The 15,781-nt window shown below is 51.6% G+C and overlaps 1 protein-coding gene across 4 annotated transcripts in view; it reads right to left on the reverse strand.

Moving 5' to 3' along the window:
* Positions 1–203: 203 nt before the first annotated feature.
* The window catches only part of ANLN (anillin, actin binding protein), a 36,073-nt gene continuing 20,495 nt past the window's right edge, over positions 204–15,781 (reverse strand). Inside the window, exons 12-26 of one of the 4 annotated variants that reach the window (XM_072599139.1) lie at positions 15,423–15,570; positions 14,827–14,962; positions 14,270–14,449; positions 13,499–13,622; positions 12,320–12,368; positions 11,931–11,987; positions 10,834–10,872; positions 10,585–10,606; positions 10,308–10,420; positions 9,398–9,451; positions 7,217–7,351; positions 6,458–6,544; positions 4,690–4,797; positions 3,866–4,038; positions 204–1,312 (exon numbers count right to left, since the gene is read on the reverse strand). In XM_072599139.1, the coding sequence (XP_072455240.1) occupies positions 1,189–1,312; positions 3,866–4,038; positions 4,690–4,797; positions 6,458–6,544; positions 7,217–7,351; positions 9,398–9,451; positions 10,308–10,420; positions 10,585–10,606; positions 10,834–10,872; positions 11,931–11,987; positions 12,320–12,368; positions 13,499–13,622; positions 14,270–14,449; positions 14,827–14,962; positions 15,423–15,570 (1,549 nt within the window). In that variant the 3' untranslated portion in view covers positions 204–1,188. The remainder of the gene's footprint in view (positions 1,313–3,865; positions 4,039–4,689; positions 4,798–6,457; positions 6,545–7,216; positions 7,352–9,397; positions 9,452–10,307; positions 10,421–10,584; positions 10,607–10,833; positions 10,873–11,930; positions 11,988–12,319; positions 12,369–13,498; positions 13,623–14,269; positions 14,450–14,826; positions 14,963–15,422; positions 15,571–15,781) is intronic. The other 3 variants (XM_072599140.1, XM_072599141.1, XM_072599142.1) reach the window with 3 other exon arrangements.

The raw sequence follows: 15,781 nt of genomic DNA on the forward strand, positions 1-15,781 counted from the left end.
CACTGGCCAATAGATGTGCAGTCATACAAATGTTTACCCAGCTGATTTCAGCAGACAGAGGGAAGGCCGGCTCCTCTGGCCCTGTGTCTGCACACTGTCCCCTGAGGACGAGGCCCCGAGGCCCCGAGGCCCCAGCAGGCCCCACAGCCTCCCTCAATACACATTATGATTTCAACACGTGCTGCAAAAAATAACCAATTCAATAAGATATTTACAAGCATTTATTTGGGTAAATACATAAAATATATTTTAAGGATATATATTTGAGAAAAACTAGGTTTCCAAAGAAATAATATCATCTAACAAGAAAACGATGACTGAAATTAGTGTTTTTAAGCAAGAACCAACAACTTTAAGATCCAGAGAAAATACTCAAAGTCTACTTCAAATGGTGCCTGCTGAGCGGCCCCGTGCACAGCAGTGCCTGAAGTCTCTGACAAATCGTACTAAGACGCGCGGAGACGCTGCCACGTCAGGACACGAAAACAAAAGCAACCTTTGGCAAGGGAAGCATTAGTCCATAGCAGCTGCGTAAGAATGATTTACTTTCTACCAAAACTCCACCACAATTCCTGCAACGTCTCACCCCAGGAGCATGTGCAAAGTCTATGCGCTACTTCAGGACACCAGCAGCGGCCTCCCGTGAAGTGGGCCACCTGCCCGCCAGAGACCAGAGACTGTAAACATGCGCTCAGCCCCTGTGCTGTCTAAAGGCTTCACCTGAACCCTTCTGTGCTATCCCTCTGGCAGGGAAACAGAGGCACTAGAAGAGAGCTATTTTGGAAAAAATTCCTAAATCCCTTAGTAAAATCTTGATGCGAACCAAGCCTTGCTGAAACAGCCTTCCTTGCTCTATGGCTGGTGCCCACAAGCTCCAGCCACAGCAAGGAGGCTGAGCAGAGGTTTCCTAAGGCCCTCGGGCTCGTCTTCCCTATCCTGCAGTTGTAAGGAGGAGAATCCAACACATTCACTTGCAAACAGGACTTGGGAAACCACAAGGACTGACCAGGAGGGGAAAGTTCAGAAAGCTGTGGGCGCCTGAGGAGGGGTTAGTAGTGAAAGATCTGCACACCCAGAGAACAGCAATAGCAAAGTTGAGACCCCTGTGCAATTTGGGGGCTGAAGCCCAACACCCAAGTGAGTACTCTCGGATGGCAGTCACAGCCGGCCCCACCCACCCACAGAGGCTCAGGCCTTCCCCACAGGCTTGTAGCAGGCATCAGGCTGCCACAGGCGAATGTCCATAAGGATCTGGTTCAGCTTCTGCATCCACAGGTCCCGTTCTTCTTTAGTATCGGCAGACAGCCAATTCCTGTGGGGAGAACCAAGACCACATCAGCAGCCCTCTCCCAGGCTGGACCCCCAAGGGCTGATGCTCCATACGAAGCTCCCTGGCCTTCTGCATTACAAGTGGTCCAACTTTGCTAGCAGCCTAAGAGACTAAGAAAGCAGGTTCTGCTGCAGCACCCTGCAGTGAGCTGGACTCCCAGAGACTCTGTGCCCTTGTTTGTGCAGGCCAAGTTCCTTCCTAAAACAAAGGTTCCCCTCTTCTGACAACCCCCCATTCTTCCCCACTAGCCAGTGCCCTCTATTTCTTCTCTGGCTTCTGGCCTCTTCATTGAATCCAACTGTATCTTCCAAAGTCCTGGCTCTTCCTTGGGCCTCACTCCCTTTGCAGGGTCTTCCAGGCCACATCCACTAATCATGGGGTCCCCCTCCTCTTTTCCCTCCATCCCTCCCCAGCTCCCCCAGACTCAGATCAGCTCTATGCAGACCATTCTTGTTTATTTATCCAGCTTTGGCCTCTTGCCTGACTTCTGGTCTTGTAGGAACAGATGCCTCCTGGGCCTTTCAACATCCATGTCCCAGACGTGTCCAAACATGACCTTGTTACCTTTCCTCAAAAACTCTCTTTTCTTCCTAACTTCTCATCACTGTCAAAGACACCAACGTCCTCCCCCTCCCCTGGCCAGAAAGCCTGCTGTCATCCCATGCTGCCCCAGCTGTCCTTCCTACAAATACAGGCCCCTCCTCTCCTCTGGCCCTGCCCTCAGCCTCATGTCTGTACCACTGCAGCAGATGCTGAGGGTGGGCGTGGGGGATTTGCCTGCCTCCAGCCCATGCTCCAGCCAGCCATCTGAAGGTCTGACCATCTCACACGTCTCCCCTATCGCCTCTAGATCAAATCTAAAATAATCTTTGGAATTCGAAGCCCTTCATAACCCGCCCTGCCCTGCTGTCCAGCCTTCAGAGCAGTGACCCGGGCCCCTTGGCTGCTCCTTGAATAGGACACTGTGACCTAACTCCAGGCATCTTCTCTGGCTACAGTCCTGCGCAGAATGCTGCCTCCTAGCGATCTCCTTGGCCTCTCCCTTCCCATCCCTCTGAAGTCCGGCGCCTTCCCTTTATCCTGCAGGCAGCTTGGCTTGTGTACATGCCTGTGTGCACACCGGGCTCTCCCATTAGATGGGAAGCTCCTGCAGAGCAGACTGTCTTGCCTTTATCTGTACCCCCAGCGCCTGGCACACAGGCATTTTGTAAATGCTTACTGGCAGATTTTCCTGGTACTGCCACATGGTAACCAGGCATAGCTTATAAAGAACCACAAGATGGAGTCACTCAGAGGCTGACGGAGACATGGTGCCTGAGGACAGCAGACCCTACCCACCAAGCATTTCATGAGAAGCATCTAAGGTTGTCAGAGATGTAGGATAGAGAAAGAAAACGTCCTGTCCTCTGGAGGGACAAGAGGACACCGGGGCTCATAAATATTGCTCTAAAGCAATGTGACAGGCCAGGGTCACACAGGATGGGAAGGGATTGGCTGGGGGGAAGGGGGGGGTTGTCACAATCCAAGGGGGAGACAGCCCCAAAAATGCCATCACCCCCAGAGCAATGGGACAAGGTGTTTGTCAGAGCTGCTCTCACGGAGAGAGGCACATTTGAGCTCTCGGTAGCCCAGGGCCCATGCCCTCTGCTGCTGCTGCCAGCTTCCTTTCCTTGGCTCCCCAAGGGGGAGCATCGTGTGCATGCCCAGGGGTAATCACCAAGACCTGAGCCCCCAGACTCTCACATTTCCACCCAAAGAGACTATCAATGTCTCTCCACAGATTCCCCAGCTCCATTCCCTCTGGCTTCCCAATGGGGTTCTTTTTCCCGGGCTCCTGAAGCCTCTGCAGAGCTCCAGGGAAGGACCCAGGGGCTCATAAGGAAAGGCCTCCCCATATCTGCCCTTTGTTCCAAGATCAGCTCCCTCCTCCCTTCCACTGCCCTATTCCCTTCCTCTCTCCAGGCCAAACACCCCCAAGAACTGGCAGCCCTTCACCCCCACTTGTGGCCTCCAAATGCTCTCCAGGTGACCAGGGATGGTACTGAGTTTGGGTCCCCAGGATGGGAGAGGGATATGGCAGATGTGGGGGATGGAGGCTCCCTGAGCTAGTCCTGGGGGCTCCTCCTGTAGCCTTTCTCTGGTGACCATGACCAGCTGACTCAGAGAAACCCTAGAATCATCTTCAACCTCCTAGCACAAATTAAAGGCCGAGACTGGGGCAGGGGAGGAATCACAAAGAGCTGGACCACAAAACCCCAGCTCAAGATCCCTGCCTCAAATAGGCTGCCTGTGGTGATGAGCCCTACCAAACTCAAGTACTCACTAAAGCCTTCCTGCACATCCTGGAGTGGAGAGGCTCTCCCCACATGTTCTTGGCTGCCCTCAATTCTGCCTTCTCACTGCTTCCTGTGTCTGGCCTCTCCCTGACCAGTGGCCCTCGAAGCCAAAGCCATTCCCATTGCACAGCATGCACAGTAGGTGCTCACATAGTAGGCATGCTAACTGCTGGGCATGAACACGTAAGGCAGTACTCACTTGGTGACACAGAGTGTGTCTCTGCACTGACTGACCAGAGTCTCTCTGTCATCTTCTCTTTGTGGTCGGACGGTAACCAATTCAAATGTATTGCGCCGGGCACAGTACTCTCGGTTGGCCGGCTCTATCTGACGACTGGTACAATTGGCCAAGTTGATCCTTCCTAAGGGGGTCTTTAAAAAATAGAAACAAAAAGAAGTGAAATGTCCATACCCTAGATCACATTTTAAATCAACAAGAATTGTGCTGAACATTTTGATTTATGTTAAACTATTGATACAAATCACCCTCATCCATGACCATTTTCTGAATATAGAAAGTGCCCTATGAGCGTGCCCAGTTCAGCCCCCTCCTCGTCCTGGGGCTCCAAGGGGAGCCAGATGGCCTCCACTGCTGAACAGGCAGAGCAGAGAGGGCTACTCTAAGAGTGCAGGGGTCAAAGTGGGGATGGGACCCGGGGATCCCGCCTCGGCCTCACACCCCATCCAAAGACACCCCATTCTCAGAGCTCCACAGTCAGGCACAGGGTGCTTCTCCTGTAGTCACCTCATGCCCTTTTTGGCATGTGAATGACTAAACCCCAGAGCCAGGAGGGAGATCTCCCCAAGAAACACTCTGGGAGGAAGAGGGCTCCAGACAAAGCTCCACAGGACACTGAGCTCTCAAGAGACTTTGAGCATTTTCCAAAAAGGAATGAATGGGGGGGGGGGGGGGGGGGAGCTGCTAGCCTAGGCACACATTCAGTCTTCATTTCACAGCCTGTCTACACAGTAACTGCCTCCAGCATGCATATCGCCGCACTAACACACGAAAGCCAAGACTACCTTTCTTTTCTCATCGTCTGGGTAGGTCCAGTAGGAGATGCAGTTTCCAGAAAGAACACACCAACGCCTATGCCAGGCTCCAAAGCCACTGACATCCTCAAAGATGGTCTAGAAAAAACAAAGGGCAACAGTGGACCAGAGCCTTTTTTTAGAACACCAGAACAGTACAGGAGACGCTAAGTCTTAGCCTCAACTTGGAGTGAAATGGGTGTGTTTAGCAACTTGTCACTGAGAGGTCTGGGACATGCATGGAGGTCTAGGAATCAGCCCGAATCACAGTGAGGGACACCTGAGGACACACATTCACATGCACGCACACACATGCACACACACACACACATGTGCGCCCTTTCTTTGGCACAATCATGGGAAAATCAAGGACTCAAAGGTCAACCTAAGTACAAAGCCAGATAGCCACTGAAGACTCTTTGCCAATGATCCAATCTTCTTTAAGCATCTCTATCACAAGACCTATTTTTAAAGCAGGCTTTACAAAGTCCTACCTTGGATGTCAAAGAGAAGTTCTGCCCCCAAACCCCCGCACCCCTACTTGAAAACCACTCCCAGAGTGCGGGAGGACACCATGTGCACCACTGGATAATTTATCTAATAGTGAATTTTTCTCCTGCACCAGTTTCTGGCCCCAATTTTATTGGCACTGTGATGTCTTAAGATGAGACAAGTTTAATCTAAATATCACAGGCCTGGTGTGACTAGGAGGTTTCTGGTCCTTCCCTGCCTCCATACACACACCTGCACTTGTTTTCTCTCAGCATAAATTCATTCTGTTTCTGGGGAAGCCTAAAACACTACAAAACCCATCAGCCTCAGGCAAACTGCCGAGGGCAGCTGTGATTGGGGATGATAACCGCGTCACTCAATCTGCTGCCCCATGGGGAGGTTACAAGACAGACCGCTGGATCCTCCAGGTAGAGTCTCTCTCGGATGGCAACCTCGGGGACCCCAGGCTTGCCCTTCAGAAAGGCCTCCCATCAAAAATGGGAGGTGGAGAAGGGCAGGGCTGAGCAACTCAGACTCTGACTCCAAATCACAGTGGGCAGCGTGCCTGTGTAAACACCTGGGGCACACCAGTCTATGGATTTCATTGTTTTGAGTTCCCAAACAAACTAACTGCTTAAGAAACCCTAACACAGGTGCTGAACATGCCACAGTGAAATACTTTTCTTAGAAAAGCAGATCTCCCCCCTCCCCAAATCAATTTAAAAACACTGCTTTAAATTCAGAATTTAAAGCTCTCAAAACTGGGTTCATGTTTCTGAAAATGGGATTTCAAATCACATCTACTGCCACCTGCTGGATCCATTTGTAACTACAAATATTAGCAAACAGAAGGGTCTTTGGTGAATCCTTCCTCATGCTCCTTCTGCAGCCTCCCCCACTTAGACCTGCCCCAGACCCCACTGACTGCCTGGAGACATTTCTGGTACTCCTTACATTTCCACGTCAGCATCTTACAGAAAGACTAAGTTCCTAAAAGTAGGGACGCCCCCCCCCCCCTCTTCACACTGAGGCTCTGGAACCCTGGTCCCCTCCACGTCCAGGTCCTGGCCTCACCTCCTCCCTTGGATCTGTATTGCTAAGGGCCAGCTTGGCTTCCTAAGTCAAGCATTGCTATAGTGGGTCAGGAGGACACCCCAGGCCCAGGCTCCACCGCACCCCATCTTTGGCAGCTGTCATTAACACAGTCAAACAAATCACAGTATTTTAGACTTTTAAAGGAGGGAGAATAAAATCAAGTTTCACTTACCAGAAAGCCTTTTTCTTCCACAAATGAGTTCACCTGGCACTTTATTTTTAAATAAATATGACCTTCCAGAGGACACAAGAAAGGCACCTGTGGAAAGAAAGGCCACTGTGGGGAGCTGCCCCAACCAAGGCCCGGGGGGGGGGGGGAGGGGGGCAGGGGGGAAGGGAGAACAACGTCTGGGCGGGCAAAGAGAGCAGGGGAGAAGATGGCCTGGTGGGGGAGGGCAGGAGACAAGATGGTCTGGGGGGGGGGGGGGGGGAGGTGGCAGCTGCACATCAATTTCCAAGATCTGCCCTCAGCAACAAGCAGCAGAATCAAGAGCCCAAGTGAGGAGAGGTCTCCGAAGAAAGCCTGTCAAAGCAGCAGCAAACACGTCTGCTCGGTCATCTTGGAAAAAACCACCCAAGATGCTGCTCCCCTTTTAACACAGGGGTAGCCACAGAGCTTTCTATCACAAAGACGGAGTTCAAGGTGGGCTGGGGCACAGCCCCTGAGAATGGGGCAGGTTGACGGGAAGGGAGCCCACAGGGTCACCATATGTAGTCATCTGGCCTGCCTGGGAGCCCAAGACCTCCAAATGTGGAGGAAGACCATTTTTTGGCCTCTAGTTCTCCAGGTCAGACAACTAAAGGCAGAAACTCAAATGCTCTGACAGGGTCTGTGGTGACATGTCCCACAATGTCAGAGGTGGCACCAGGCATCGCATCTGCCATCATCTGTCCCTCCACGGGAACACCCCATTCCCATACTCAAACTGACCTCAGAAATACAAGCACAGCAGAGTCTGGACACGTGGCCCTTCCTGGGCTCCCTGCCCTGCCTTCTCACCCCAGCTCCAGGTCCCCTCTTTGTTGGCTCTTTCTTTCTAATTCTTCTAAGGATGGGATGAGAAGCCTGCAGGTCAAACCATACACCCCTCTGGGTGTACACAGAGTTTCCTCCTCCTGCTCAGTCATACACACTGATGCTTGTCTGCCTCGTGAGACTTTTACTCACTTGGTTTTTTTCAGGGACTAGTTACATCCCTCTCCCCTCTTAGGGGTCAACCCTCAAATAAGGTAGATTTATAGCATTTGGGTGTGAAGCTCCTAACCAAAGCACACTGGAGCTCCGAAAATGTAGGCCAGGCAGCACTAGGGGAAACAAATGGCCCACGTGCCAGGCTGGGAGGCAGGAGGTCCCTCTGGTGACTGCTAGGCAGCCACCTCCACCTAAGGAAGGACACAAGGGTTCCAGACATAGCCCAAGATGGGAAGGGGGAACAGGTTGCACTCTGAAGTCAGAGGTCTTTAATCACTGAAAATGCTCCAAGAACACAACATGGTAGCCCCCAGGTAACAGGCTTGAGTTTTATCCTGCCTGGGAGGGCACTTGCAAAACTGGTGATCAATGAGCCGTGCCAATCACTTCAGACAGGCTAGCAGGGAGCAAGTTGGCCACTAGGTCAATCTCATCAGAAGGGGCCTCCAACAGTGAAATCCCAGGGCCTCAGAGTAAGGAGTAAGGAGGCACCAACAAGCAATGACACATCCGTAACAAAACTCCGTCACTGGTGGGCGCATTGGTGCATTAAAACTCAGTGACCTGGAATGTCACAGCTGCCTGTTAGACAAAATATTCCAAGAACTTGGAGGGGGGGGGGGGGGGGCACGTGCAGAATATCTGACCCCTCAAACCTTCAAGCTTTCAACGACATCTGTTTTATGGGTACAAAAGAGGAATTTGGGTTTGCACCGACTAAGCCCTGAACTAAGATTCTTCATAGTTCTCTCTCTCCTTTCTTTCTCTCCCTCTCTCTCCCCTTCTCCCTCTCATTTGTTAGACAGAACCTTTTTAATGCAAAGAAAATGCAATCAGTTTCTTGCTGGCACCTAACCAGAGCGACAGACTAACATCCATGCTAACAATGACCCCCAGACTAACATCCATGCTAACAATGACCGCCAGCACTCGCTGGAAAGCGGAGATTAGCTGCAGGTCGTTATTGTCCAGTCACTTCTCAGTCACATCCGACTCTCCATGATCCCCCTGCGGTGTTATTGGCCCATGTCCTGGAGCAGCCACCATTTCCCTCCCCAGCACTTGACCCCTGTCCCGTTAAGTACTGAAGGCATGTTGGGCCGCTAAATGGTGCTGCAGTGCACAGAGCTCCAGGCCTGGAGTCAGGAAGATTCGTCTTCTCTGAGTTCCAATCCAGCCTCAGTTACTTACTGTGTGACCCTGGGCAAGTCACTTCACCCTGGTGGCCTCGGTTTCCTCATCAGTAAAATGAGCTGCAGAAGGATATGGCAAATCCTCCAGCGTCTTTGCCAAGAAAACCCCCCACAGGGTCACCAAGAGTCAGACAGGACTGAAATCACTGAGCAACTGCAGTCAGGTATTTGAACGCTGGCAACCTCCATGTATCCCAGAGTCACCCCCAAATACCCAACAGCCCTAGCCCCGCATGCAAACAGCACTTTCACTAGGCCCAGACACCAAAGGACCCATTTGGTGTGTGTGCTCTAAGTGAGCCAAAGAAGGGGCGGTTTTATAGGCTCTTGTATAAGGACCCAACAGCAATAAAAAGTAAATTCTACTCTCCCTCAAGAACTTTAAATTCAACGAGACTCTTCTTCAGCATTTCTGCAATTTGTCGAGAGAGCCCAGGATTGTACTGAAGTAACAAGACCAGAGAAATCCCGAGGCCCACGCACATGCACGAGAAAGAGCCCTTTCTCCCTGGCGGGAAGAGTCAATGTGAAGGAAAGCCAACTCCCAACACAAACAAAGCACTTGCCAAGGGTCCACAGGAAGGATCGCTGACATCAGGTTATGACTCAGGCTTCTTCTCAGTGTGTAAGAGTAAGAGGTTAGTGGGGTAAACAGAGCATGCGGCCAAGGATTAGGCTGGGTCCTTTCTTTACACTTATTAGTTTTAAGCAAATTAAAGATAGCAACCTTGTCGTGGAACATATAACCCAGTAGCTCCCGCTCTTTTACATCATAATTTATCTAAAACGTGAAAATAAAAAAAGAAAAGAAATACCAGCATCACTGCCATTTGTTAAACGAGCTCAAGTTAATCGAATTTTAAAAAGGTTTTATCTTTAAAGTTTTTGACATTAGGGAAAACCATCAACGGTTTGAAAATGGCAATTTCTTCTGCACTTTGTTTAAGGACAACCAGCCAAGGCTGTGAGAAGCGCAGTTCCTTCCCCATGCCTCTCCACCACCCTGCTGCGTGAGATTCAATATGCTGACGTGTTTCGTGTACCCTGATGACAGCATGAGCCCGCTCAATGCAAGAGCTCACTCCTCGTGCTCAGGCCTCAGCAAGGAAGCCAGTGACCCTCAAAAGCTCAAGAGCTAAAGTTTCCTTTTAACACATCAATCAATTCACGGCGAGGAAAGGTCATGGCATTAAAAACCCAATGACTTCATCTCAAACATTAGCTCCATGTTCCCCACATCGGGGCCAAAACTGACCTTGGGATGGTTTCTCTTTCACTGCCAAAGTTCAGAGGGGAACAAGGTCAAAATGTGCCTAGAACCCAGTGCCTAAGTTTCGGAGGAGGGGGTCCCCTCCCTCCGTCACAGAGGCGGACAAGGAGCCCAAAAAGCCTGCTCAGGGGCACAGGGGGTTTATCACAATCATTGGTCAGATATTGCTAAGAATGAGGGTGACCAGTGGTGAATCAAAAGGAGACCAGTCAACACCCTATGCTTTGCATGTGAGATTTGTAAAACAGCCTCAATTGTTTTTAAATGGTGAAATTACTATCTGGGAAGTCCTTCAATTTTTTTGATTGGGTTTTAGGGGAAAACAAAAATGACCTCAGACAAACTTCTACTAAAAACATCAGATTACCTTGTCCAAAGCAAATTTGGTACTTCCTATGGAAGCCAGAGAGAGGGTGTGAGACCCAACGAGGACAAAGTTGCTGGTGCGCACGGCGTGGAGGCCCCCCGGGCTTGCCATCACTAAGGAGAAGAGATGCAAGTTTACATTGGAAGGGAGCATGGGAGGAGCCAGGAGGGACCAGCCCACCCTGGGCCTGTGCTCTGCTCGGTTGTCAAGCTTCTCCTGAGGTCTGGCCTACACCTCTCAGTCCCACCTGACTTTTCAAGACTGGAGGCTGACTCACCTGAAGAATGGAGGCTGCTTTTCTAGAAAAGAAAAAAAGGGAACATAGATTATTTTCTTTCTTTGATGGACCATAAATAGCAGGTTATCCGGATGCAAGATGACAATACTTCTAAAGGTGAGTTCAGGCACTGGCACAGCAAAAACTCATTTTAACTCCAAGTTTGAGACTCCCCAAATTTACGTTATCGGTCTTCAGGTCGAGAGCCCTCCCCCAGTTCCCACAAAGGAGTAAATCAGGGCTACTCACAGTGGTGATGGACGTCAGGAGTCGCTTGGGAGTGATGGCCTAGGAGGGAAGGGAGCTTGAGGTGAGGGCAGAGGCCCCTCTGAACAGGGGAGGGGAGCAAGCCTTGAGGAGTTCTCAGGAGTCTTTCAAGACCCATATGCTTCTCCTCCTCAGGACACTAGCCCCACGGGTGTCAGCACAGAACCCTGCCTCACTCTGCCCAGGCCCTCCCACCCCTCAGAGCCTGGACCTCCCCAGGTAGAGCAGGACCAAACTACTAGAGAAAGCTATTTGCCTTCGCTCCCTGGCCCTTGTGATCTGGCCTCTGCACCAGTCAAATGACGTGGCCTTTCGAAAGTTATTAATGAATGAAAAGCATTTATTAAATGCTCCCTATGTACCAAGCAGAGACAACAAATGCAAAACCAGAAGCACCTTCCCCAAGGAGCCTGTAATCCAATGGGGGATGACCCAGGACTAGTGGCTGGGGGAGGCGGGGTGAGGTCACCAGGAGAACAAAATAGAGAAGCGAGGCCCCCAGGCAAGCCCCCAACACACAGGGCAGCATGGCCACACCTTCCCTACACCAGCCCCATGCTTCCCTTTCCAAAGAAGCCACCACCTGCTAATGTCAAATACACAGCTCGCCTCTCCATTTCTGGGCCCACTGTCTCCTGGCGCTGTCCTGTAGTCCTAGACAAATGGATCCAGCCGCAGCACTCCCTCCTACATCATCCCACTCCAGCTCTGTGTGTGTGTGTGTGTGTGTGCGCACACGCGCACATATGAGTATATGTGCATATATGAGCTGGAATATGCATATGTGGGGGTGTAAGGAAATGGGTGTAGGTGTCTGCACTGGAGTGCATGTGAGGATGTGTTGTAGGATGGGCCTGGGATCTGTGTTGAGAGTGGGTGTGCATGTTGGAAAGGGTATTGGGGTAGTGTTAGGGTGAGCGTGTGGGTGTGTGTTGGGGGGGGCGCTGGGAGCAGGGGGTGAGGGGGTATCTCATAGAAAACCACTGGAGATGACATTTCTTAGAAAAGACCACACTAATGGCTCTAGACCATCTATCTCCATTATCTCCACTGATACCTTTTCAGCACAGGTTCCTTACCTTGGCCTTGGACATCTTTCTCTTCTTGTCAGGCCCTGAGGAAGCTTTCTTTTGGACCTGTACAAAAGCACCAATGTTAACATAAGCCCTGGGCCTTTATGAAGGGCCATCCTTTTCCTAGGCTTGGGGGATGCTCCTGTGATCTCCATTCTGGGGGAGGAGGTTGAGGCTGGCACCTCCCAGGGATTCGGGCACCGGGCTGGTGAGCTCTGGGAGCAGAGGACCCTCATGCTTACCAAGGAAAGAGAAACTAGCCCAGGTTGAAGCCTCATGCCAACTAGGGGAACCCCTCAACTTCTAGCGTGGGCAAGGTAAGGAGGCCCCATCGTACAGAGAGAAAATAAAAACCTAAGTCTAATGAGTCGCTACAGAAAGCACAGAACACTCACCAAACTGTAAACTTCAACACTGATTTCAAAGTCATTGGACACGTCTTGCCTAGAAGATAAAGGAGGCATCAGTGCGCAGTTCCTCCAAGCAGCGATGGTGGTGCCCCGCGCCTTCTGGGCTGCCTTTTGGGCAGCACAAGGAACGGGGAGGGGAGGAAAAGGGGGGCAGCAGGAAGTTGCAGCCTGGTTCCCCCTGGCTGACAGCCACACCTGCTCTCACCTAAAGTAGAAGTCCACTCCATCCCCCAAAGAGTGCACAAGCCCACACATGGAGTCAGGTCTCCTGCCTAGAAGGGGTTTTAATCCCACAGACAAGAGGCACCTAACCAAAGAAAACACTTGCCCTGAAAGGGAACAGACCAATTGGTACTGCACATCATCACCTATGTGCCAGGAGCCAGGGGAATAAGAAAAAATGGAACCACCCCTGCCCCCAGGAAATTTAGGCTGTGGAAAGAAGAGGGAGACAGGGAACAGAAGGCCAGAGGGATGAGCCCCAGAATGCAGGAAGGGACATTTCACAGATGAGGGTCAGCCAGAAGGCTTTAAGGAGCAGAGGCCTTTCTGTCCAGGGCTAGAGTTAACAGGGAGTCACATTCTCAAAGGGGCCAAAGGGCATCACGGGAGATGCCCTGACTTGCAAGTGAACTGGACTGAAGAAGGCAGGATTGTGCAGTCACCAGCCTCACTCCCTCCTCTTGAGTCATGGGAGTCCAATGGCAGGACACTGGCGAGGGTGTGGGACACAATCCTCCATGTCTGGCCACAGTGCCCACGTCAGTCACCTAATGGCCATTGGAATGGCCATGTTCTCCTCCACCCATCCCACCGGAGGGACATCTTCACATGCTTGGGGTAGATACCCCCCAAACTCACTGATGGGTTTGAGACCCCTCAGTCACTACTGGAGTTTACTGAATAGGATAAGTGACATGGCCGGACCTGGTCTTTCATCAGGGAATCCTACACATTAGGGCCTAGAAGCTCCATCCATCGGAGCAGGTCAGCATTTGACCACTCACCCCACACCCTCTCATCAAGGCTCAACAAATGAACTCTGGTTTCAGAGCTCTAGGAAAGGGCATTCTGGATTCGAGGTGCCGCCTGACCCTAAAATCTTTTACTCCTTCATGGTGGGGGGGGAGGTATGACTCCTGAAAACCAAACCCTTTCACTTACAGAGTAAACGTGGTAGTGAATGTCAGGGCATCTCCAGTGAGAGAGTCTGCCGTGCTCGCCAAAGGTGTTGCCACCATATTCTCGGCGCCTGCTTTCAGCATAATTAAGTAGTAATTCGTGGCTTCTGTAGAAAACAAAACCTGTTTCAGAAATGCTCAGCCACCCTGAAAGGCACTGAGCACCTGTGGAGGCCACAATGCCTAGGGATCATTCCAGCCAGGCTTTCCAGATGTCTCAAGTTCCCACAGGTTTGTGTTAGGGGCAAGGACCCTCAGGCTCTGAAGTGGTGCCAAAAGGGAACTGGACCCAATGGTGGTCAGAGCAGAGCGGGATTGGCCAACACCTTAAACAGTCTGAGGTGTGGTTCCACATGTATGAAAAATTGCTGATTTTTCATGAAGGCAGCAATACCCCTTCCCCTCCAAAATAACGACCTTCTCCACAGTCATCCAACTCATTAAATAACCAAGTATTCTGCCAAGGCAGTGGGCCCCTACTCCTTTGTTTGTGAGGTGAAGGTCCAGGACATCACACAATCCAAGAACCCAACTGACCCAAGAGCCTTTCTATCCATATGCTCAATGTCAAACTGCTCCCCTACCCTCAGATCAGAAGACGAAGAGTCTGATTGTCCAAGCCCCTCAGTGCCCTCATCTCTAGGTCATGCAACATACACATGGCTTGGATGGTGACTCCAGGACAGAAACATGTTCAGGTGATGAATTCTGGGAGATGGCCCCGGAAGGAGGGCTGCCAGCACCAGCATCCTACCTGCTCGCTGAGCTGGGTCACAGACAAAGTCAGCTTTCAGAGGCAGCCGGAACTCTGAGAGGGCAATGGAGCCCCGCGATGGAGCCAGTTCGCCGGATGTGGGGCTGGTTCGGGGCTGGCGCTGAGGCCCCTCTGCCTTCAGCTTACTTAGCTCTTCGATCAAAGCTGCTCTTTTCTCAGCTGTGGAAAAACAGGCAATGTTCCAAACTGCAAAGTCCCCACTCTGTGTCAGACTAACTCGTGTCCCATGAGGGGGCAGTGCAAAAAGGGGCAGCTCCGTCTCAGCCAGCCCCTTCACCCCCACCCCACATCCCTCCCTCTGGCCCAGGGGACACGGGTCAGAGCTTTTCTCTTAATTCTGCTGCTGCTCCCCGGCTTCACTTCAGGAAGGCACAACAGATCCTCTAAAGGGGAAAGGTCAAGAACCTCATGGCCGTGGTTAAGACAAATTCAGATTTGAGCCAGAGAGGGAGAAAAGGGACTTTTGCTGCTGGTGGCCTCTCAGGGCCTGCTCTGTGCCCACCATGCCCAGCGTGCACCCACCATGCTCGACGTACTTGCAATCAGGAGGAGTCTCTCGGCTTCAGCCTCTTCCAAGGAGCCCTTCCCGTGCTCGCCATCAATACAGCAATTCAGAGCCTGGCTGGCCTGATAGATCACCGTCTGCTGCAGATTGATCTCATTGTTCAGCTCCTGTCAAATCCAAGGTCGGAGGGGAAAAGAGGGTGAGTGGAGTTCAGTTTAGCCAGAATGGATGAAAAGTAAAGCAGGACAGTGTGGTCAAGTGATGCTTACATGCATGGTGAGTACCACACCTGGGCAGCTGCCTGAGGGCTGCCCTCCCCAGCCTCCCAAAAACATCAGAGACTCATAGCCAAGAGAACCCCTGGCTGTGAGAAGCACTAGCTCCCCCAGCGGCCTCCCCTAACCTTCCCAGGATGCCCAGGACTTCGACTGGTTGTATCCTCTGCTCCAAGCCCAGTGCTGGGCACACACAGCAGGGGCTTCAGAAACTTTGTGGAAGGAGTGTACATTGTGTTAAACTTCCAGTCGTCAGGACACTTTTGAGAGCAAAGAAGCTCCTGTCCAACTTAGGACCAGCCTGGGACAGTTCCTGATTCAGATAAAATCAGCCTCACAGAAAACAACCAACCTGGATCTTCTGCTTGATGTTCACAGGGTGGGGGGGAATGGGCATCCTCTCTTCCAGTTTCGAGGAGATGTCTTCTCTGCGAACAATCACCTGCTTTATCGAAGGGCGTTCAGTCTCTTTGAATCTCTGAGAGCGATAGGCATCAATGCTGTGGAGAAGGGGCAACGTCTCACCAGCAGCCACCACCAGCCCCACCTTCTGTAGCAACTGAGGGCAGCATCCCCCCTCAGAGGGGAAACTACCAAGGCAGGAGAACGTTGGCAAGGCTCGTAAAGGGCTAGACAGCCAGTCTCACTGAACGCTCCCAGCTGGCAGGGAGCCAGGGCTCTCGGCCTCCCCTTCTGAAACTCCCAGGATGT

The sequence above is a fragment of the Notamacropus eugenii genome, chromosome 3 (assembly GCF_028372415.1).
Source record: "Notamacropus eugenii isolate mMacEug1 chromosome 3, mMacEug1.pri_v2, whole genome shotgun sequence".
In the NCBI taxonomy this organism is placed as follows: Eukaryota; Metazoa; Chordata; class Mammalia; order Diprotodontia; family Macropodidae; genus Notamacropus; species Notamacropus eugenii.